At 40.9% G+C, this 24876-nt stretch overlaps 1 protein-coding gene and 1 long non-coding RNA gene across 2 annotated transcripts in view; one reads left to right on the top strand and one right to left on the bottom strand.

The window, feature by feature from the left end:
• The window catches only part of LOC138946780 (uncharacterized), a 49607-nt gene extending 25177 nt beyond the window's left edge, over positions 1-24430 (top strand). The window contains exons 7-8 of the mRNA XM_070318182.1: positions 15134-15193; positions 23637-24430. Coding sequence (XP_070174283.1) covers positions 15134-15193; positions 23637-23903 — 327 coding nt within the window. The 3' untranslated portion in view covers positions 23904-24430. The remainder of the gene's footprint in view (positions 1-15133; positions 15194-23636) is intronic.
• On the bottom strand, positions 3635-14542 carry LOC138947785 (uncharacterized). The gene is made up of 3 exons (XR_011449791.1): positions 14187-14542; positions 13854-13908; positions 3635-4103 (listed from the first exon to the last, which is right to left on the bottom strand). It is a non-coding gene; the product is annotated as an uncharacterized lncRNA (long non-coding RNA).
• Positions 24431-24876: the final 446 nt, after the last annotated feature.

Below are 24876 nucleotides of genomic sequence, written 5' to 3' on the forward strand. Positions count from 1 at the left end.
TCTGCATTTTTCGTCCATACCTGCCCCTGGTCGTAGGGTTTGGGCCTCTCCAGAATGCCTTCATGGGCACGCTTGTACAGGGCAACGCGGTGGTTTACTCGCTGAATGTGCGGCATCAGAGCAGATTGGCAGGGAGGCATGCGGGCTAGATCGACCTTACACTTGGACGTGAGTTTCTCGTTGTCTCCCACCATCTTGCGGAGTAGCTTTCCACGAACGACATCAACTGATTTCTCACGACAGTAATTGTACATCAGGCAAGTAAACTCTTCCAACTGCTTCACCACCCGAAGTTTGACATCCCAGTCGTCACCAAGCTGCCTGAATGCCGTGTGAAACTTGGGGTTCTTCTCCAGTTTCTTAAGGGGCCCCACCTTCCCCTTTCCTTTGAATGCACTGGTGCAGTCCTCTCCGCTGTACACATGGAACCCAAGAAGAGTGGCACAGTAGTCATGCCCCAGGGACTCTGCAAGCTCAGAGAGGTTGATCAGTTGCCGATGTTTTCCTGATCCCGTATCCAGGTATACTACTGTTTTCAGGTAGAGGTGCATGAGGTTCCCAATATCTACAGCAACCAGGAAGAGACTGACACCAGGGTGGTGCTGTACCTCCATCATGCCGCAGCGCTGGGATACAAGAACGCTGTGGTCAGAACCCCGGACACGGACATCTTTGTCATTCTTCTCTACCACGCTGAAGCCATCAAGTTGACTGTATACCTGGATACGGGATCAGGAAAACATCGGCAACTGATCAACCTCTCTGAGCTTGCAGAGTCCCTGGGGCATGACTACTGTGCCACTCTTCTTGGGTTCTATGTGTACAGCGGAGAGGACTGCACCAGTGCATTCAAAGGAAAGGGGAAGGTGGGGCCCCTTAAGAAACTGGAGAAGAACCCCAAGTTTCACACGGCATTCAGGCAGCTTGGTGACGACTGGGATGTCAAACTTCGGGTGCCTGATGTACAATTACAGTCGTGAGAAATCAGTTGATGTCGTTCGTGAAAAGCTACTCCGCAAGATGGTGGGAGACAACGAGAAACTCACGTCCAAGTGTAAGGTCGATCTAGCCCGCATGCCTCCCTGCCAATCTGCTCTGATGCCGCACATTCAGCGAGTAAACCACCGCGTTGCCCTGTACAAGCGTGCTCATGAAGGCATTCTGGCGAGGCCCAAACCCTACGACCAGGGGCAGGTATGGACGAAAAATGCAGACGGTGTCCTGGAACCCGTGTGGTGCCTCAAGCCCATCCTACCTGTGTCGCTGATCGATCTTCTGGCAGATGGTGGTTGTGGAGAAGAGGATGATGAGGAAGACGAGGAAGAAGATGAGGAGGTTGACTTTGACGCGTTTGCTGAAAGCGATGACGAGTTTTGAGTTATCATTACAGTCTGTGTCATTTGATGTCGTCTACTGCGGACTATCGCTAAAGTGAATATAATTATTTTCTACTTTGGCACCACCATGGGACTCACCATGTACAGTGTTTTGGGGACCCAAAGAGCGCGCTGGATATATTGTCCTGGAATATCATTACATTTTGTCAGTATCAATGTGTGTAACTTGCACAAAATCAAACAATGTAACATTCAAACCAAGAGCTATCACGATTTTGATGTGTATACGGTGTAACAAGATATGCTTAACATGACAATGTGCGCCTTTTGTCTTCAAACACTAATATTCCATCCATTTTCAATCGTTTTGGCGCAGCATGAAATAATTCGGATGATTGACACGGGTTGCCGATTAATCGGTACGCTTTGTGAAATCCACAAAAACGGAAAATATTCAAGAACAATCAACAATTTTGTACAACAATGAGTGCAAATGTTGTTGCTAGTATCCCGTTCAATCTTTTATATTCAATGCTTGTCTTTAAATCTGTCATAGTTTAGGCTAAAAAAAAGACAATTTGTCATGTTTTGGGCGATTTTGTACCCACAAATCTGAAAATAGCCCATTAATTGCATGGTCATCAATATTTCAATATCAGTGTGAGATCAAAAGTTATTAACATTAGTGTTTACCATAGTTTTTGTTCAATGATAGTCTTTCTATCTTCAAATGTTGAGGCTCTTAGCCGCAAAAATTCGGACGAGTTACCTGGACTGCCGTTTAATTGGTATGCTTTGTGAAATCCACAAAAACGGAAAAGTATTAAAAAACAATCAACAATTTTGTACAACAATGAGAGCAAATGTTGTTGCCATTATCCATTGCTATCTTTTGTGTTCAATACTTGTCTTTAAATCTTTCATAGTTTAGGCTATAAAAAAGACAATTTGTCATGTTTTTCGCGATTTTTGGTCAGAAATCTAAAAATAACCCATTTATTCCATGGTCATCAATATTTTAATATAAGTATGATCACACAAATGGTTTACATTGGTGTTGTGCGTCTTTTTTGTTCAATACCTTTCTTTCTATCTTTCACGGTTGAGGCTCTTTCCGGCTATGGGGAACACTCTTTGTTGCGACCCGATATTGCCACCCGGGGTGGTTCCAGACCCTTAAAGGGGTACTAGGGAACCGATTTCTTGATGGTGCGATAGCTGACCGTTTTCAGCACATATTTTACTATCTAGAAACGACAATTAGAAAAATATCTGAACACTTGTTGGTCAGCGCTTCTAGCAACCGTACTACTACTCTGGTACCTTTCTTGATGACTTGATTCTGATAATATCGAGATCAGTAGAGGATGGGGATCACTTTTGTGAATGATCGATACACACGCGAGCACGCGAGACACACAATGATAGGTTCAGACCCAGGCACGCACGCGCAATCACACACTTGCACACTGTGGTTGTTTCCCTCTGGGCAGTCATGCATTACAAGTACGTTTCTTGCAGTATTCATGCCATTACATAATTTGATGAGATTTCTTTGGTGCTCAGAAAGTGACATTTTACAGCTAAAATGCTGAGTCTAGTCACTAACACTTTCAAAAAAACACCCCCCTCCGATCAGAAAGGACGGAGCCAGGGTAGCCGTTTGAAAACTCATTGTAGTATTTCAGCATAGTAGGATATCCTTATTTGGAACATAATGTAAACCGGAAGTTTTCAAAGTGCTCAACCACCCAGATATCCTAACGGTGAGCAGCCGCTTCCTTGACGAAAGTTCCCTGGTAAGTTCTTTTATCAATTATGCAATACATTCTTGTCGTATAAGACTTTTAAGTGGCTGCAAACAAGGCTTCATAATGCAACAAAACAGTTTCAAGCAATGTGTTTGCTCTGTTCACGAACTGTGACACACACACACACACAGACGTAGACACAAGTCGTATATATATATAGATGCGTGTGTGTGTGTGTGTGTGAGTGTGAGTGTGTGTGTGTGTGTGTGTGTGAGAGAGAGGGAGAGAGAGAGGGGGGGGGGTGACACACTATACTTCCGTTTGCTGTTTAAAAGGATACTTGCAAAATCGACAATCCCATCAATCAGTCGAGAGCATGGCGATCTCTAGAGTACGCTATGGTCGAGACACAATTTATTAACAAAAGAATTTTAATTATATACCAGCTTATTTAATGCATACACTCTTACATATGTATACATCTGAATGCATAAAGCACACACACACAAACATGTACAGAGTAAACCCCCCCCCCCCCCCAAAAAAAAAAAATGCCACCCATTAAAATGCTGATAACTCATGAATTACTTCTGCAACTTACTTCAAATTTGGTGTACATTGGCCTGAGATATGGGATGATAATTCCACAAAGTTTCATGAATGCCGGTCAAGTGCGCATGGCTTATAATTATATCTATATACCACTTGTTTGATAATACTAAATATATTAAAACAGATAAAATGGATACAAATTTGAATGCACCACATTATTTCATGACAATAGGACTTGTAACTGTGTTGGTCAGAACATGGTTAACGAGATGACCGCGGGGGAGCTGGTCCTGTCCATTGCTGAGCGGCTCCCATCCCCGGTTTTGGGCATGGCCTGCAACCTTAACAGAGGATCATCCTTCCCAGAGGAGCCTACTTCAAGTGCAGCCACATGTCCTTCCATGTGTGCTTGTCACCACTACCAGGATAGGGGAAGGGAGGTTGATAACCACCCGTCAAAGACCTGTAATTACAAAAATAGTACTTAAAAATCTGAAACAGTTTCAAAAATGTTAGCACACTGCTGTTAATCGCCATAATCAAAGTTGTGCCGTAATTATTCATTAAAATTATGATGAAAAAACAACAACCTGAAAAGTGATGGGCGTGTCAGGATGACATGAAATCTTTAGAAATGTGTCCTGTTTCAGTTTTTGACTCACATGCGAAGCAAAAGTGAGTCTATGTACTCACCCGAGTCGTCCGTCCGTCCGTCCGTCCGTCCGTCCGTCCGTCCGTCCGTCCGTCCGTCCGTCCGTCCGGCCGGCCGGCCGGCCGGCCGGAAAACTTTAACGTTGAATATTTCTTGGACACTATTCAGTCTATCAGTACCAAATTTGGCAAGATGGTGTATGATGACAAGGTCCAAAAAAACATACATAGCATCTTGACCTTGCTTCAAGGTCAAGGTCGCAGGGGCCATAAATGTTGTCTAAAAAACAGCTATTTTTCACATTTTTCACATTTTCTCTGAAGTTTTTGAGATTGAATACCTCACCTATATATGATATATAGGGCAAAGTAAGCCCCATCTTTTGATGCCAGTTTGGTTTACCTTGCTTCAAGGTCAAGGTCACAGGAGCTCTTCAAAGTTGGATTGTATACATATTTTGAAGTGACCTTGACCCTGAACTAGGGAAGATAACTGTTTCAAACTTAAAAATTATGTGGGGCACATGTTATGCTTTCATCATGAGACACATTTGGTCCCATATGATCAAGGTCAAGGTCACTTTGACCCTTATGAAATGTGACCAAAATAAGGTAGTGAACCACTAAAAGTGACCATATCTCATGGTAGAAAGAGCCAATAAGCACCATTGTACTTCCTATGTCTTGAATTAACAGCTTTGTGTTGCATGACCTTGGATGACCTTGACCTTGGGTCAAGGTCACATGTATTTTGGTAGGAAAAATGTGTAAAGCAGAAGGTCAAGCATGTGAGTCGTATGGGCTTTGCCCTTCTTGTTAATCTTTAAATGTTATAACAACATCCTGGAAATTCACTTCGTAATACTAAAGTAGAAATGGCCCAGTCAGGCTGATTTTTTGGCAAATACAGGTTGACCTTAAAAAAATGCAACCCTCAAAAATGCTGATAACTTCTACATCTGTTGACCGAATCACTTTATATTTGGGGGACATAAACTTCAGCCTATGCATGACCCTTCCACATCTTGGCAACTTTTTTTGAAATAGCACAAAAGTCTGACCATTTGATCTACAAAATTGCCCCTTTGTAAAAGTGTCACTGTAGCTGAAGTTTATGTCCCCCAACTATAAAGTGATTCGGTCAACAGATGTAGAAGTTATTAGCATTTTTGAGGGCTGCATTTTTTGGGGGTCACCCTGTCACCCAGTCTTCTTCAAAATGGCAAAACAACACTGCTAGGCACAACAGCTGAGCCAAATCAATTTGTGTAGGCAAAAAATGAGTTGTTCTTCAATTTGAGATTAAAAAACCCAAAAAAAACAGGGTCACTCTTGCTCACACAATCAAATCTGCATCGAAATCAGTCTGTGTTGTTCACATACCTTGTCTAACATGGACGCTATGGCATGCTGAGCGGTGTAGGTGTCAATACTCTCAGCAGGCATAAAAGGCAGTTTTTTAAGCCATTTTAGTGGGTAATAAGACAAAGAATGGTACATTTGAGTAACTCGCAAACGCATTGCCTTCAAACTTTCGGAGATTTGTGTTAACACATGTCGTAAAGTACACACGAAATCTCAAGTCATGTGATGTATTAGTTCTGCTGTTATGCGACATCCCAGAAAGAGTTTTAGAAATAAAGATGTACCCTGTCCGATTGAACAGAAAAAAATTAGAATTAGCATGCATTTAGAAAAATGAAAGCTTCAATTTACCCTTAAATTTAATACAGTTTCACCAATGGCTGGTCAAAGCGCACTTGTTAAAACGCACACACACATTTTTGAAAAATGCTTTTTCAAGAGCCATTGATCAGTTAAGCGTGTCGGCAGTGAGCTTTGCTATGCGTAGGCCGACATTTGCGCTCAGCGCTCTGAATGAGTCAACTTCTTAAAAAACTACTTTCGCGTTGAAATCCTCATACCACCCATGTCTGATAAAATATGTACAGGAAATTTTAGTATGTGGCGCATCTGTCATTGTTCTTGAAGATTTCAACAAATAAAATTTGTTCAATGATTCAGCAAAAACCTATCGTCAATTTAAGAACTGTTTCTGACATGACAAACAACAGCAGACCTAATGTCTCAAATTACTTGAAATTCCGAAAGTACTTTACAACATGTGTTAGCACAACTTTCCGAAAGTTTGAAGGCAATGCGTTAGCGAGTTACTCAAATGTACCATTTTTTGACTCACATGCGAAGCAAAAGTGAGTCTATGTACTCACCCGAGTCGTCCGTCCGTCCGTCCGGACGTCCGGAAAACTTTAACGTTGGATATTTCTTGGACACTATTCAGTCTATCAGTACCAAATTTGGCAAGATGGTGTATGATGACAAGGCCCCAAAAAACATACATAGCATCTTGACCTTGCTTCAAGGTCAAGGTCGCAGGGGCCATAAATGTTGCCTAAAAAACAGCTATTTTTCAAATTTTTCCCATTTTCTCTGAAGTTTTTGAGATTGAATACCTCACCTACATATGATATATAGGGCAAAGTAAGCCCCATCTTTTGATACCAGTTTGGTTTACCTTGCTCCAAGGTCAAGGTCACAGGAGCTCTTCAAAGTTGGATTGTATACATATTTTGAAGTGACCTTGACCCTGAACTATGGAAGATAACTGTTTCAAACTTAAACATTATGTGGGGCACATGTTATGCTTTCATCATGAGACACATTTGGTCACATATGATCAAGGTCAAGGTCACTTTGACCCTTATGAAATGTGACCAAAATAAGGTAGTGAACCACTAAAAGTGACCATATCTCATGGTAGAAAGAGCCAATAAGCACCATTGTACTTCCTATGTCTTGAATTAACAGCTTTGTGTTGCATGACCTTGGATGACCTTGACCTTGGGTCAAGGTCACATGTATATTGGTAGGAAAAATGTGTAAAGCAGTTCTTAGTGTATGATGTCATTGCTAGGTTTAAAGCATGTGAGTCGTATGGGCTTTGCCCTTCTTGTTGTCTCATTACCCGCTAAAACGTCTTCAAAAACTGCCTTTTATGCCTGCTGAGAGGATTGACACCTACACCGCTCAGCATGCCATAGCGTCCATGTTAGACAAGATATGTGAACAAAACTTACTGATTTGGATGCAAATTTGATTTTTGACTCACATGCGAAGCAAAAGTGAGTCTATGTACTCACCCGAGTCGTCCGTCCGTCCGTCCGTCCGTCCGTCCGGAAAACTTTAACGTTGAATATTTCTTGGACACTATTCAGTCTATCAGTACCAAATTTGGCAAGATGGTGTATGATGACAAGGCCCCAAAAAACATACATAGCATCTTGACCTTGCTTCAAGGTCAAGGTCGCAGGGGCCATAAATGTTGTCTAAAAAACAGCTATTTTTCACATTTTTCACATTTTCTCTGAAGTTTTTGAGATTGAATACCTCACCTATATATGATATATAGGGCAAAGTAAGCCCCATCTTTTGATGCCAGTTTGGTTTACCTTGCTTCAAGGTCAAGGTCACAGGAGCTCTTCAAAGTTGGATTGTATACATATTTTGAAATGACCTTGACCCTGAACTATGGAAGATAACTGTTTCAAACTTAAAAATTATGTGGGGCACATGTTATGCTTTCATCATGAGACACATTTGGTCCCATATGATCAAGGTCAAGGTCACTTTGACCCTTATGAAATGTGACCAAAATAAGGTAGTGAACCACTAAAAGTGACCATATCTCATGGTAGAAAGAGCCAATAAGCACCATTGTACTTCCTATGTCTTGAATTAACAGCTTTGTGTTGCATGACCTTGGATGACCTTGACCTTGGGTCAAGGTCACATGTATTTTGGTAGGAAAAATGTGTAAAGCAGAAGGTCAAGCATGTGAGTCGTATGGGCTTTGCCCTTCTTTTTTTTTGTTTTTTTGTCTAAGAACATGCTAAACATGTTTTGTTTTAGCAGTTCTGATTTTTTGTCAATTTTAACGCGGAAACCTTGATTTTGCGAATTGGATTTTGGGGTGTGTGTGTGTGTTGTAGGTTTCACTGTATCGACACTACGTCATGTAAACTCAATCTGTTTGCTGAATAAGTTAAGGGCATAAAAGGCCTTTCCAGTCATATAATTGGTTTTACGATAAACGGCCTCATCATAAAGATCTGCCCTCAAACGCATCTGTAAAGTTTTTTTATGACGAGTAGTGTAGAACAATCACCATCTTACACATCTGATCGCAAGATTATGCATCCCCGAAAAATTCTGCTATGTCTCCGGCGCATGCAGTATCTGTCTGAAGGGTTTGAAAACAACTAATTACAACACACACGCACCCCCTCACAACCTCCACCACCCCCCCTTCCCACCCAAGAAAAAAAAGAAGAAAAGAATAAATACATTGATAAATACAAGGATAAGGAAAGAATTAATTTACTTTTTTTTCAATTGTTTTTGATCACAAATCTATTGCTTCTAGGTCATCATTATCAGGCCGATGATTAAACCAAAGCTTAGTCACGGAAATGCATATATGGACTAAAAATGACGTGTTTTTTCTTGCAGGACAATGGCTTGGACATGACTTCATCCTGAATCGGCAGAGCAGCGATGTATCCTTACATGGATGCCATGGACGTCTTCCACCTAGCGGGCACACAGATGGTCCACAAATCTACCCACTTGTATATTGCATACCTACCCCCTCACTCTTAACCATTGCTCCTTCAGTTCTGTAGAAAAACATAGAGCGATTCTGAAAATATTGTAGGACATCAGCTTCTTTACTTCTGCAGCTGCATCAAAACACACACACACACACACACACACACACACACACACACACACACACACACACACACACACACACACACACACACACACACATGCACACACACACACTTAATACCGATGCCACATTTCAAGTAATCGGGCTGCATGTATATTTGGTGTCTTTTGTTTGCAACGAATGCATGCTAAAGTCCACAATCAGAATGGCAGGAGCTATTGGAAAAACCGTTTTCTTTTTTACATTTAGTCAAGTTTTGACTAAATGTTTTAACGTAGAGGGGGGATTCGAGACGAGGGTCGTGGTGTATGTGCGTGTGTGTGTGTGTGTCTGTGTGTGTGTAGAGCGATTCAGACTAAACTACTGGACCGATCTTTATGAAATTTGACATGAGAGTTCCTGGGTATGAAATCCCCGAACGTTTATTTCATTTTTTTGATAAATGTCTTTGATGACGTCATATCCGGCTTTTCGTGAAAGTTGAGGCGGCACTGTCACGCCCTCATTTTTCAACCAAATTGGTTGAAATTTTGGTCAAGTAATCTTCGACGAAGCCCGGACTTCGGTATTGCATTTCATTGCATTGGTGGCTTAAAAATTAATTAATGACTTTGGTCATTAAAAATCTGAAAATTGTAAAAAAAATAAAATAAAAAATAAAACGATCCAAATTTACGTTTATCTTATTCTCCATCATTTGCTGATTCCAAAAACATATAAATATGTTATATTCGGATTTATACAAACAAGCTCTGAAAATTAAATATATAAAAATTATTATCAAAATTAAATTGTCGAAATCAATTTAAAAACACTTTCATCTTATTCCTTGTCGGTTCCTGATTCCAAAAACATATAGATATGATATGTTTGGATTAAAAACACGCTCAGAAAGTTAAAACAAAGAGAGGTACAGAAAAGCGTGCTATCCTTCTTAGCGCAACTACTACCCCGCTCTTCTTGTCAATTTCACTGCCTTTGCCATGAGCGGTGGACTGACGATGCTACGAGTTATACGGTCTTGCTGAAAAATGGCATTGCGTTCAGTTTCATTCTGTGAGTTCGACAGCTACTTGACTAAATGTTGTATTTTCGCCTTACGCGACTTGTTTACATTTTACGGTAAATACATTTTTGAATCACTTGAGAAAAAGTGACTCTATGTAATCGGTCAGTGTTAGTCTGTCCGGCCGGCCGTCCGTAGACACCACCTTAACGTTGGACTTTTCTCGGAAACTATCAAAGCGATCGGGCTCATATTTTGTTTAGTCGTGACCTCCAATGACCTCTACACTTTAACGATGGTTTCATTGACCTTTGACCTTTTTCAAGGTCACAGGTCAGCGTCAAAGGAAAAATTATACATTTTATATCTTTTCTCGGAAACTATCAAAGCGATCGGGCTCATATTTTGTTTAGTCGTGACCTCCAATGACCTCTACACTTTAACGATGGTTTCGTTGACCTTTGACCTTTTTCAAGGTCACAGGTCAGCGTCAAAGGAAAAATTAGACATTTTATATCTTTGACAAAGTTCATCGGATGTGATTGAAACTTTGTAGGATTATTCTTTACATCAAAGTATTTACATCTGTAGCCTTTTACGAACGTTATCAGAAAAACAAGGGAGATAACTAGCCTTTTCTGTTCGGCAACACACAACTTAACGTTGGGCTTTTCTCGGAAACTATAAAAGTGACCGGGCTCAAATTTTATGTGAACGTGACTCATTGTGTTGTGAATAGCAATTTCTTCCTGTCCATCTGATGCCTCATATAATATTCAGAACTGCGAAAGTGACTCGATCGAGCGTTTGCTCTTCTTGTTGTCTTTGATCTTCAGGCTTCCATAACAGTTCTCTAAATGTCTTGAGAATACGCCTGAAACGTTACATGAACCAAAACAACAACAACCGAAAAACAAACGCTGTGCATTGGGAACACAAATATCGATGATAATCTGCTGATAATTTAGCAGGGATTATTCCCCCCTCTGCTTCTTTCTCTCTGTAAAGGTGTAGGGCTAGTTATTTTTCGGTAACTTACCCAACAACCAAAATCACTTACCCAACAACGGGCCTGAATCCTCGATAGCTCACAGGTTTGATGAGTTAGACTTTGAGGGAACTACTTTAGCGATTGAAAAGTTCCGAACGCTCCAATGTACGAAATATACATCTCTAGACCAAACATTACAAACATACTGCATTTAAACTGGCAACTACAGGCTTGAACACAATAATCTCCATATAAAATCTATGAGTTTGGTTGTTTTCTAAATCCAAATCTAACGATCAGTGCAGAGAAACTCGCTTTAGATCTCGTATGAGTGCAAGCAAACTCCCAAGGCAAGTAACTCTCGTACGACAAGAGTAGTTCCCCTTCCAAATATTCTGAACTGAGTTGCTTGGACAAGAGACTGCAATCCGACGGTTAGTTTTCGACAATATTTCATTTTATAAACAGATCACACGCAACCAAATGCACACATCGCATCAATTTAAAGAACATACAGCGGTTTCATACACTATTTTGCCCCAGAAAACGGAACTTCATACAGTTTTTAACGTTGGAACACTTGTCCCATTCGAAGAAAGAACATTTCCTAAGCGATACCAAAACATGAACAGAACACACACTATCTGCCTTTACCGGCACAGCAGAATAACAACACAACTGTGTACTTGATTTTAGTTCAAAACAGGACAACTGACAAGAAGTGTTAACAGAATTGATTGATTTTCCCTGAACTATACAACCGCGCATTATTCAATCGCCAGCGCAGGTAGACTGGTTGAGTGATTTGGATTCGATCAAACTTTCGCACAAAAACTCCTCTTTTCTTTGAATAACTGAAGAAAGGAGGAATAAAGAGGTTACATACCTCGTCTCAGTGATTATCAAAAATAATGGTCTCAGTTCGCGGTCATGAAAAAGCTCGCTGAAGCTCGCATTTTTCATGATCCGCTAACTTCGACCATTATTTTTGATAATCACTGAGACTCGGCATGTAACCTCTACGTATCAGCCGGGACAATATTTATGATTCTGAATAGATCAACATTCATATATGCATCAAGTGTACTAATTGATCCTGCTAAATAGTTGTATTTGTTTGTGACTGGTGCACTTTTTATTACATTTAGTCAAGTTTTGACTAAATGTTTTAACGTAGAGGGGGGAATCGAGACGAGGGTCGTGGTGTATGTGTGTGTCTGTATGTGTGTGTCTGTATGTGTGTGTGTGAAGAGCGATTCAGACCAAACTACTGGACCGATCTTTATGAAATTTGACGTAAGAGTTCCTGGGAATGATATCCCTGGACGTTTTTTTCTTTTTTTCGATAAATATCTTTGATGACGTCATATCCGGCTTTTTGTAAAAGTTGAGGGGCACTGTCACACCCTCATTTTTCAATCAAATTGATTGAAATTTTGGCCCAGAAATCTTCGACGAAGGCCCGACTTCGGTATTGCATTTCAGCTTGGTGGCTTAAAAATTAATTAATGACTTTGGTCATTAAAAAATCTGAAAATTGTAAAAAAAAAAGATTGTTTTTAAAACGATCCAAATTTACGTTTATCTTATTCTTCACAATGTTCTGATTCCAAAAACATATAAACATGTTATATTTGGATTAAAAACAAGCTCTGAAAATTAAAAATACAAAAATTATTATTAAAATAAAATTTCCGAAATCGATTTGAAAACAATTTCATCTTATTCCTTGTGGGTTCGTTCCCTCCCCTGATAACAAAAGCACACAAACTAATTGTTCCACCCTTCTCGTATGTGTTATTCAAACGTTTTGTTGGTTTTTGTTGAATATTGATGTGAAAGGTTCAGTCCTCCCCGAGTAAACTATTCGATTTACAGTCTCAGAACAGACCAGGCCTGAAAAGACCATCGCTAAACACATCAACAAATCAGCCTGGGTGCAGTTTGTGATTGTTTTTTATTGACTGATTTGTGAACGAACACAAGCAGGAATCTGTGATGATAACACATGAAAATAAATTATCACTTTGCGCATGAAGCAGCCAGGTTGTCGAATCTAAGTCTGTGTTCATGTACAATCTTGTCTAAATCTGAGATGGTGAGCCAAAAGCTTTCATGGGAACGACTGTGCCTTTCTGTGTCTCTCAATTTTTACACCACTTGCTACACATGATTGCATGACACTAAGAACAGGCAAGATGTGGATATCGTGGTTTTAATGATACATTCAGACATACAAATGGTTACCGCTGTTTTCTTAGATACGTGTGATCTCTCTTTTTTCCCCTGGTCCTTTCTTTTTGGTGTTATTTCGCCTGAAGTTTGTTGCAACTATTGGTCCGCTTGCATTTGTTGTTATAGTAATTGTGGATATGTTATTTAATTTGTCTGTGTTCCCTTATTATGTTGTCACTGTCAGCTTGATGAATAAAGGCTATGAGAAAAAAAATGTTACCCTTCACCATTAGCAAAATATGCAGCTGCATATACTAAATATTTCTGATTCCTTGACCAAATACGATGTTTATTTTTGCGTGTTCTCGTTTTTTCAGAGCGAACACACACACACACATACACACACACACACACACACACACACACACACACACACACACACACACACACACACACACACACACATTCTCTCTCTCTCTCTCTCTCCCACACACACACACACAGTTTCAATGTTAAAAACTTGAAACAAGTATCCCTGTAGCATCGATGAAGGTTGTGTACAGGAACATCATAAAAACTTGCTTACAAACGGACTCGCTGTCTTCGAATAAAAAGGCTTTCGAATAAAATAGCTTACCGTTGGATCTTTGCTCAAACTGCGGCTTTCTTGTCCACATTCCCGGCGCACAGATCTGCAATGTGCAACGTTACTGTTGAAGTCACAGAGCACAGACATATCTCCCCCCCCCTCCTTACACACACACACACGCGCGCGACTGCGTGAAGATGCACGTCACCTTATCATTTAATCACACTCACACGCGCCTTTCAGCCTACAGTGAAATGGTATTAATGTACGTACAAGCTTTGTTTCAGAACTGTGAAACGGAATAACTAGGTTTGAATTCAAATATACAAGTAAAGTTAATGGAAGATCAAAGTTGGGTGTAATGTCAAAAATTATACTTACATTCCGTTTCAGCATGCTCTTCCACAGGAAAAACTCCTAGGGCTTTGTCCCGCTTGCGATTTTGCCAAAAGTACTTTGAACACACCCCCGACGTAACTTTCAATGAGCATCATAGTGTTTTTGCCACTTGCCGGTTGAATTTGGCGCCTAATTTCAACTTCGCTGCATCTCAGGGTTGTTTCTGGTCCCCCAAATGTACACATTCAGACCTATGCCGCCCTGATCGATCACAATTTTGCTTTTTACGTAACTGGCGCAAGATAGCAGACATCTTTGGACCGTAAATGACTCTTTGCGCATGCGCCGCTAATAATTTGATTGGTCGATATTTTTAGGCAAAGCACATGGTCTCAGAAAACAGAAAACAAAACATTGGAACTGGAAGCGTGAGTCAGCTTCCAAAAAATAAACACTTTTTTTACATATTTTTTTTTCTATTACTTTTTCCCCCATGGTTCATTCATCATCTGACATAACTTTTTAGCGAAATCTAACCATAAGATTATTGAAAAAAATCAAAATGTAGACGACCACCTTTAACGTCCACTTTGTTAATGTTCTATAAAGTCACTGAAATACTACAATGTACCATAATGGACCTCCGACCATAATGTATTTATGATTATAAAGGATAAACGAGAGTATGTACGAGGATGTATGTGAGGGTGTGGGTATGAATAATTGTGGTTTGGGTTATGTGTGTATTAATGTGTACTTTTATGTGTCTATATGTTCTGAGAGTGTTTTTATGTGATGTTATCTCGTACACGATCCGAGCCAACAGAAAAATGTCAGTTTGTTGCAGTCAGACAATAAAGTTTTATTGAATTGAATTGAATTGAATGGAATTGAATTGAATTAAATACAGACGTTCTGTGCTAACTGTTTTTACATCCATTGCGTATGTTAAACTTGGATACTAACTTGAAGACACGTGTATGTTGCAGGGATTTGATCAGCTCAACTTGCCATTGTGCGTTAAAAAGAAGACACACAAAGTCAGTTTGGTAAGTTCACATCTTACTGAGACAATCAACGTCAGACCTAGATCTGTTTTTTGCTGAAAGTGTACATGATGTAATAATGACGGTTTTAGCTATTGTTGTGAATGGTAATTGGGTTTATGTGATGGTGACCAAGAGTTTCCGATCTCTGGTGCAATTCTGTAACACATGTTACATAGCCACTGGTGAATTAACAGAGAGAAAAATAAAGAACAAGTCGCGTAAGGCGAAAATACAACATTTAGTCAAGCTCAGTCGAACTCACAGAATGAAACTGAATGCATTGCATTTTTTCAGCAAGACCGTACACTCGTAGCATCGTCTGTCCACCGCTCGTGGCAAAGGCAGTGAAATTAACAATCCAGAAAAGCGCGGGAGCGGTTGCTCTGAGGAGGATAGCACGCTTTTCTATATCTCTATTCTTTTTAACTCTCTGAACATGTTTTTAATCCAAACATATCATATCTATATGTTTTTGGAATCAGGAATGGACAAGGAATAATCAATCGATCAATCAATATGAGGTTTATATCGCGCGTATTCCGTGGGTACAGTTCTAAGCGCAGGGATTTATTTTTTTTTATTTATTTTTTTATGCAATTTATATCGCGCACATATTCAAGGCGCAGGGATTTATTTATGCCGTGTGAGATGGAATTGCTTTTACACAATACATCACGCATTCACATCGGCCAGCAGATCGCAGCCATTTCGGCGCATATCCTACTTTTCACGGCCTATTATTCCAAGTCACACGGGTATTTTGGTGGACATTTTTATCTATGCCTATACAATTTTGCCAGGAAAGACCCTTTTGTCAATCGTGGGATCTTTAACGTGCACACCCCAATGTAGTGTACACGAAGGGACCTCGGTTTTTCGTCTCATCCGAAAGACTAGCACTTGAACCCATCACCTAGGTTAGGAAAGGGGGGAGAAAATTGCTAACGCCCTGACCCAGGGTCGAACTCGCAACCTCTCGCTTCCGAGCGCAAGTGCGTTACCACTCGGCCACCCAGTCCATAAGATGAAATTGTTTTTAAATCGATTTCGGAAATTTAATTTTAATCATAATTTTTATATTTTTAATTTTCAGAGCTTATTTTTAATCCGAATATAACATATTTATATGTTTTTGGAATCAGAAAATGATGAAGAATACGATAAACGTAAATTTGGGTCGTTTTATAAAAAAAAAATGTAATTACAATTTTCAGATTTTTAATGACCAAAGTCATTAATTAATTTTTAAGCCTCCAAGCTGAAATGCAATACCAAAGTCCGGCCTTCGTCGAAGATTGCTTGTCCAAAATTTCAATCAAAAATGAGGTTGTCACAGTGCCGCCTCAACTTTTACAAAATGCCGGATATGACGTCATCAAAGACATTTATAGAACAAATGAGAAAAAAAGTCTGGGAATATCATACCCAGGAACTCTCATGAAAAATTTCATGAAGATCGGTCCAGTAGTTTACTCTGAATCGCTCCACACACACACACACACACACACACACACACACACACACACCACGACCCTCGTCTCGATTCCCCCCTCTATGTTAAAACATTTAGTCAAAACTTGACTAAATGTAAAAACGGTCGTATAGGTTTTCGCATCCATGGGAGGTAATCGGAACCGACCAAACAGACTGAGCCAGTAGCGCGACATATGTTGTGACAAACCAGGTGACAGTATACGTAAAGTAGCGCGACATATATCGCGACAACCAGCCTAAGGGTTAAAAGATCAAACCTATAATATGTGTGTCGATTGACATGCCAATTAATTGATTCTTCATTAAAATATTATATAGCTATTCTGATGAACACGTGTGGGAATTCGGCGGCTGTGATTGGATGGTCTCTTCCGATCATCAAAGCATAATGCTACGGAAGTCGGCCATTTTTCTCAATATCCAAAAGCATATTGTCAATAACAAAGACGCATGGTTCCGGTTTCTTCCACGTGTATAAAGTACACGCATACCTCGCCAGGTTTGTTTCTGTGACTAGTCGACAGACGATGCCATTTGCTTTGTGTGTGTTTTTGTTGTTGCTTACTGTACATGACATACATTACGTGTAAAATCCAGTTCTTTAACACTAACAGGCAACAAACCCATTTAGGAACCTACGCTAACAAGATGGCGCGAGCTTGCATTCAAAGTTAGCTTAGGCAACGATGGCGTAATCGCTGGAATTTCGAGTTTGATTCAACATGTCAATGCATCGCAGTATGAAATGATACAGGTAGGAGGTTAGTTCTTGTACTTTGGGTCAACCAAAGTCGATAAATGGATTCTTCACTATGGTATTGAGTCTGATTTCGTCGTCCATCTTGAATCGAAGAGCACTCTTCTTACAAAAAAAAAACAACTTCGTTGCGAGCAACGGCGAAGCTTCGCATGTCAAAACTTGAGAAGCGATGTTGGGGTCAAAGTACCACGCCGTAGCTGCGGGTTTTTGGTATAAAGACTTCGCGAAGCTTCGTGTAGTCGACTACGGGCTCAATTAAGGACGGGCTTCACGCCAACTGGTCCCGGCCGTGCTCAGTCAACGAAATAGAAAACATACAATTAACTTACGTCATCATCAAGTACGTAAAGTACAATTTGTGACGTAAAGTACTCAGAAAGAAGCACACCACGCGCTGGTCGAGACTACGCGCATTTGAGACGCCAAGACATGAAAAGATAACTCTCTTTTCCGCCATAGTGCCTTCCCTTGGACTGCGACGAAGTCTAGTTCCGGTAGCTTCGCGAAGTGAGCTACGCGTAGTCGACTTCGTCCAATTAAGGACAGGCTTAAGTAACATCTGTTCGTCAGCCATGAAACTAACGACAACAAAGAAGGGAAGTAAGCCTTGAAGGGTTTACGGGAGTTGTCTGCCCCATTATCGAAAGCTACTTCCGGTTATAACCATCAGAAAACAATAAATTGTGCGTTCTCACGATCATTGAGGTCTGCACTCTGTTAAAAACTTTGTTATTATCATTCTCTTCAAGACTCTCTGTCTAATAAGTCGAGCTAAAATGGGCTACGTTCAGCCTGTGTACATTTCCTTCTGTGATGTGACTATTGGATGACGTCATCGAACCTTCGTTGCCTAAGCTAACTTTGAATGCAAGCTCGCGCCATCTTGTTAGCGTAGGTTCCTAAATGGCAACAAACCTTGCAAATTTCCAGAAGCTGCAATCTGAAGCGACCTATCTCTGATTCTAGCAGACGATCTCTCCAATGTTTAACACAAAATCAGCAAACTCTCCTGTCACAAAGAACGTCCATTGTAAAGTGCAATGTTGAAATGAAGTTACCGGTCTGAAACATTTAGTCGTTTCTTCTGAGACAATCCTTGTTCTCTTATCATCTACAGATTTACCGCAGTCTTCACCACGCGAATTCCCAACATACAATATACGTAGGCAAGCATGATACGTCATGACGTCATATGATTCCTAGCATATTGACGTAATGCTAAACATCCGGTTATCTCGAGTTTTCTCCGTAATACATGTCTGTGGGTTTTTCAATGTTCGGTTATTAATTTCCGTGGCTTCATGCGGAAAGGGAACCGTCGTCTGCAATCAACGACATGGACCATTCTGGTACTTGTTGCTGACAAAAACATGATTTTAACACCGAATTTAATGTCAGAATAGCTATATAAAGAGGGCCCCAAAGGGGGGGTATCATCACGATCACGGGAAGGGAAATTTTTGCTTTCACGATCACAGTTACCTTGATTTTTGTTTTCACGATCACGAACACCAGTGGCAAATCACGGTCACGGTAAAAGTTGCATGTACAGAAAGCACGTGTCAAAGTAAACACAACCACACAGTAATTCGCTCCTCTGGATCTATTGTTTATTCAACACAAAGTGACAACTGTTGCACTTTTTTATAATTATTTTTTGAATTCTCTTTCATACACACATAGAAATACATATCATGATTTGTAATCAGTAACAAGAATGTTGTTTTCATTGGTTTTTCTCTCTCTCTCTCTCTCTCTCTCTCTCTCTCTCTCTCTCTTTCTCTCTCTCTCTCTCTCTCTCTCTTTCTCTCTCTCTCTCTCTCTCTCTCTCTCTCTCTCTCTCTCTCTCTACACTCATACACATTCAACTCCCACACCCTCACTCACACACATGAATATATACTTGCACAATTTCACATTTCCAGAGCTAAATCTTGTAAACCCATTTTCTCAAAAACTATTGGGTGGATTGAAATTAAAGTACATGTATGTGTGATGGGTTTTTTATTTTCAACTTTGCCGTACAATTTGAGGTACACCATCGCCTGGTTCCATGGCCTTGAATAAAAAACAGGAATGCTACAGGCCAAAAACGGTTTTACCTGAAAGAAGCGCGCAGTACCAGTAGCGAAGCCACAAGCCTGAGCCTGCGAAGCAGGCGAGCCAACTAGGGGGGTCCGGGGGCATGCCCCCCCGGAAATTTTTTCAAAAAACGGTTAAAATCTGTGCAATCTGGTGCATTCTGGGCATCATTTTAGGGGTTGTAATAGTGTTGTGATCTTGTTAAAAATCCCATTTTAGCCTCCCCCCACCACCATTCAACACACCTCCAAACTGGTGAAAACAACACTACTGTGCGCTGGCTTCATTGAGACCGGCGCCCGGCCGCGTTGCGCGATATTCACACGGATCGTTTTTGTGGAAATTTTTCAACTTCACCGGAAAAAATTTGACTTTACCGGATTTTGAAAACGGCTTTATTGGATTTCCGGCAATTACCGGAAAAGTAGCATGCCTGACAAAATCCCCAACGAACATGACTTTGATCGTCTTTGACATGAGGATCAAGTGACCCAAACTGGCGCGTCTCCCCGCCATTGTTTCTGAAGTTAACCCATTGTTGATATTAAAGTTTACAGGCGCTAAAATAAATCCAAGCTTAATGCAAAGAAGCGACAATTAGAATCTATGCCAAGCGTGTCCACGTTGCTGGGATGAAAAACACATTTCTAGTTTCGGTTTTGGCTAAACGCAGACTCGATCTCGAGCCAGTCGAGGTCACACTGAGCGAGTGACAGCCGGACGTGGCAATGTCGACAATGTCAATGATCTCACTCAAATTCAAAGATCTTGAACAAATTTCAAGATCTTTGCCTACATTCAGAACAGTCATAGAGCAACATAGATCAACATACCTTGGTATTTCGTCTTCAGAAAGACCGACCCGTAGCCTGACCTTTCCACCAAGGAAGGCATTCTCGCCGCCTGCTTTGGTCTGGCTTGAATCCACAAAATATATAACAGAAGTTCGATGACAGTACCGCTGCACGCCATTTTGGATCTTCGAATTCGAATTTCACTCAAAACTTTTGCACGAAGCCCTTCCATTGGATGAAGTTTGGTAGACTTTTGCAATTTGCCTTCTGATTGGATCTCTTTTTGTCAGTGTGTAATTGGTTCTTTTAAAGGGAAGCAATCGCTCTCAAAATCATATTTCTGAATGTGTTGTTGCTTCCCTTTCAATCGGGGTTGGCTCCTTACCGAATAGACTAGAGGATCATAGAGTGTAATACAGCTGTGAAAAAATGTACGTTGAAAATAAAATGCTTTGCAATAATGCCCATCACGATCACGAAAACAAATGACGATCACGATCACGAGACTTGATTTTTTTGTCATCACGGATCACGGGCAAAGTCCCATCACGATCACAGAAATGGAAATTTCGGCAATCACGGTCACAGAAAGGTCAAAAAACGCCAATCACGATCACGGTTTTAAACCCTTTGGGGCCCTCATATAAACGCTATTGTGTTTTCATCGTAGCAATAGGGTCCGATATTTAGACTCGAACAAGTATAATGCGACTCGTCTTCGACTCGTCGGCATTATACTTGTCTCGTCTAAATATCGGGCCCTATTGCTTCGCTGAAAACACAATAGCTGGTAATATAATTCACACAATCTGTTTCTTTTGAGATGAAGGACTGAGCAACTATATTGGAAGTGGACAATCAGCTCATTATTTGTCGTTTATATCTGTTACGATGTGATCAATTAGCGGTTCTTAGCGCTGTTCACCATAATGAGTTCAATACCAAAACTTAACAGGTATGTGCCTCTCATGCTTGTCTTTCTATGGGAGCATAGGAGGAGATTAGATCGCGAATGGTTTTTTGGAGGCTTAAAAATTAATTAATGACTTTGGTCATTAAAAATCTGAAAATTGTAGTAAAATTATTTTTTTTATAAAATGATCCAAAATTACTTTTATTTTATTCTTTATCATGTTCTGATTCCAAAAACATATAAATATGTTATAATTATTCGGATTAAAAACAAGCTCTGAAAATTTAAAACATAAAAATTATGATTAAAATTAAATTTCCGAAATCGTTTTAAAAACAATTTCATCTTATTCCTTGTCGGTTCCTGATTCCAAAAACATATAGATATGATATGTTTGGATTAAAAACACGCTCAGAAAGTTAAAACGAGGAGAGGTACAGTAAAGCGTGCTATGCAGCACAGTGCAACCGCTACCGCGCTAAACAGGCTCCTCACTTTCACTGCCTTTTGCACTAGCGGCGGACTACGGTCATTGTGAAAAAATGCAGTGCGTTCAGTTTCATTCTGTGAGTTCCACAGCTTGACTGAAATGTGGTAATTTCGCCTTACGCGACTTGTTTTTTTTTAAACATGAAGCGTGTTACTATTTTCAGGTCTTCTTTTTACATTTAGTCAAGTTTTGACTAAATGTTTTAACATAGAGGGGGAATCGAGACGAGGGTCGTGGTGTGTGTGTGTGTGTGTTTGTGTGTGTGTGTCTGTCTGTCTGTCTGTCTGTTTGTCTGTCTGTCTGTGCGTGTGTGTGTGTAGAGCGATTCAGAGTAAACTACTGGACCGATCTTTATGACATTTTACATGAGAGTTTTGGGGTATGATATCCCCAGACGTTTTTTTTCATTTTTTGGATAAATGTCTTTGATGACCTCACATCCGGCTTTTTGTAAAAGTTGATGCGGCACTGTCACACCCTCATTTTTCAATAAAATTGATTGAAATTTTGGCCAAGTAATCTTCGACGAAGGCCGGACCTTGGTATTGCATTTCAGCTTGGAGTCTTAAACATTAATTAATGACTTTGGTCATTAAAAATCCGAAAATTGTAATTAAAATTATTGGCTCACGTAAGTGTAGCCTATGCGATGCTAACTTTTGTCTGTCTGTGCGTGCGTGCGTGCGTGCGTATGTATGTATGTATGTCTGTGGTAGAAACTTTAACATTTGAAGACGTCACAACATTTGAAGACGTCACATTATGACGTAAGAGGGTTAGACGTCACGCGAAGGAATTACTGAAAGTCTCGGTCATTGTTATTTTGAGCGGGCCGAGACTAGTTTTTTCTTCGAAATCGGCCATTCAGATCTAGATCTAGTGTCTCGCTTTCTTGCACAGTGTCACCTATGCTCACTGTGTGTGTGTGTGTCCGGACCCCCCCCCCCCCCCCCCCTGGCCATCCAATTTACCTCTCAGAGAAAAACAAAATGTGGACTATGGACCCCTGCCTTCAGTTGGAACCCCCCCTCCTCAAACGAACTTGGTCCGGCCCTGGTATGTGTGACGAAGTGATTGAGTTTGTGTTACTGTTTGTCGATTTCTTACGTGAGCCTTGAAGGCTTCGCCTCTTGTTTTTTTTATAAAACGATCCAAAATTACGTTCATCTTATTCTTCATCATTTTTTAATTCCAAAAACATATGAATATGTTATATTCGGATTAAAAACAAGCTCTGAAAATTAAAAATATAAAAATTATGATTAAAATAAAATTTTCGAAATCGATTTAAAAACAATTTCATCTTATTCCTTGTCGGATCCTGATTCCAAAAACATAAAGATATGATATGTTTGGATTAAAAACACGCTCAGAAAGTTAAAGCGAAGAGAGGTACAGAAAAGCGTGCTATGCAGCACAGCGCCACCACTACCGCGCTAAACAGGCTCGTCAATTTCACTGCCTTTTGCACGAGCGATGGACTACGGTCATTGTGAAAAAATGCAGTGCGTTCAGTTTCACTCTGTGAGTTCCACAGCTTGACTAAATGTAGTAATTTCGCCTTACGCGACTTGTTCTTTCTCTCCTTCGTGTTAGTCAGTACAATGCCAGAACTAACTGAACAGTCAATGAGAAACGACACGTACCGTCTTAAACAAACCAAATCTGTTGACCCTCTCTACCAAATTGAAATCTCTGACGTCAAACGCGAAGAAGTCAAAATGCGAATACTGCTACAAACGTAAAATTCTATCACTTCTTCTGCTTGAGGAATTGAAAACGAATTTTGAGCAGAAAGTTTGTCTCGGTGAATTCGTCATATCAGCGGTAGAAAATCAAAGTTAAGGTCACCACCAGGCTTTGCATGTATCGGTAGAGTCATTTTTCTCTTTTGGCGGTCCTCTTTCCAGGTGAGCGAGGGGGCGGAGGTGGTCATGATCCACAAGCGGTTCTTCGTGCAGCACGCCAACGTGTGGGTTCAGCACGCCGTCCAGGGGCTGACCCGCGCCTACCCCTCCCCCGAGGAGGTGCAGTACACGCGTCGCATGCATGTGGCCTGGGAGATGTACCAGAAGAAGATCCAGGAGGACTACAATTTTCCCAATGTCGTGGTCTTCCAGCCCGGGCCCACGTTGGACCCACTCGCTTCCTTGGGTATGAGACCTGATACGAGGTGATGGTGGTGTGGAGGAAGAGCTCTGCCTGAGATCTGTGGCTCCAGGAAACTGTGTGTTGCCTCCATGGGCAATTTGACCCAGGTAATGATGGTAAACACATGGATACGAAAGAAACAAGGAAAGATGTGTGTTTCCTCGATTTGCAATTTGACTCAGGTAATGGACGTAATGAGCTGATCTGCACCAACAATGGCGACGGAGGTTGCACTGTCCAGCAGTTCATCGGCGTGACCCTTGGCTACTTAATGGAACGGGCTGAGTCATAGTGTGACTTCGGGGTGCCTGCTGGAAAACAAAACTGGAACTATTGAGCTTCTGTTCGTGACAGGGAAAACTGATCCTGCCTCCCTGCACGATACTAGTTAGATGTACAGTGACAACTGATCCTGCCTCCCTCCACGAGACTAGTTAGATGTACAGTGACAACTGATCCTGCCTCCCTCCACGAGACTAGTTAGATGTACAGTGACAACTGATCCTGCCTCCCTCCACGAGACTAGTTAGATGTACAGTGACAACTGATCCTGCCTACCTCCACGAGACTAGTTAGATGTACAGTGACAACTGATCCTGCCTTCCTCCACGAGACTAGTTAGATGTACAGTGACAACTGATCCTGCCTACCTACACGAGACTAGTTAGATGTACAGTGACAACTGATCATGCCTACCTACACGAGACTAGTTAGATGTACAGTGACAACTGATCATGCCTACCTCCACGAGACTAGTTAGATGTACAGTGCAAACTGATCATGCCTACCTCCACGAGACTAGTTAGATGTACAGTGACAACTGATCATGCCTTCCTCCACGAGACTTGTTAGATGTACAGTGACAACTGATCATGCCTTCCTCCACGAGACTTGTTAGATGTACAGTGAAAACTGATCATGCCTACCTCCACGAGATTAGTTAGATGTACAGTGACAACTGATCCTGCCTACCTCCACGAGACTAGTTAGATGTACAGT

Source organism: Littorina saxatilis, linkage group LG14 (assembly GCF_037325665.1).
Source record: "Littorina saxatilis isolate snail1 linkage group LG14, US_GU_Lsax_2.0, whole genome shotgun sequence".
NCBI lineage: Eukaryota > Metazoa > Mollusca > Gastropoda > Littorinimorpha > Littorinidae > Littorina > Littorina saxatilis.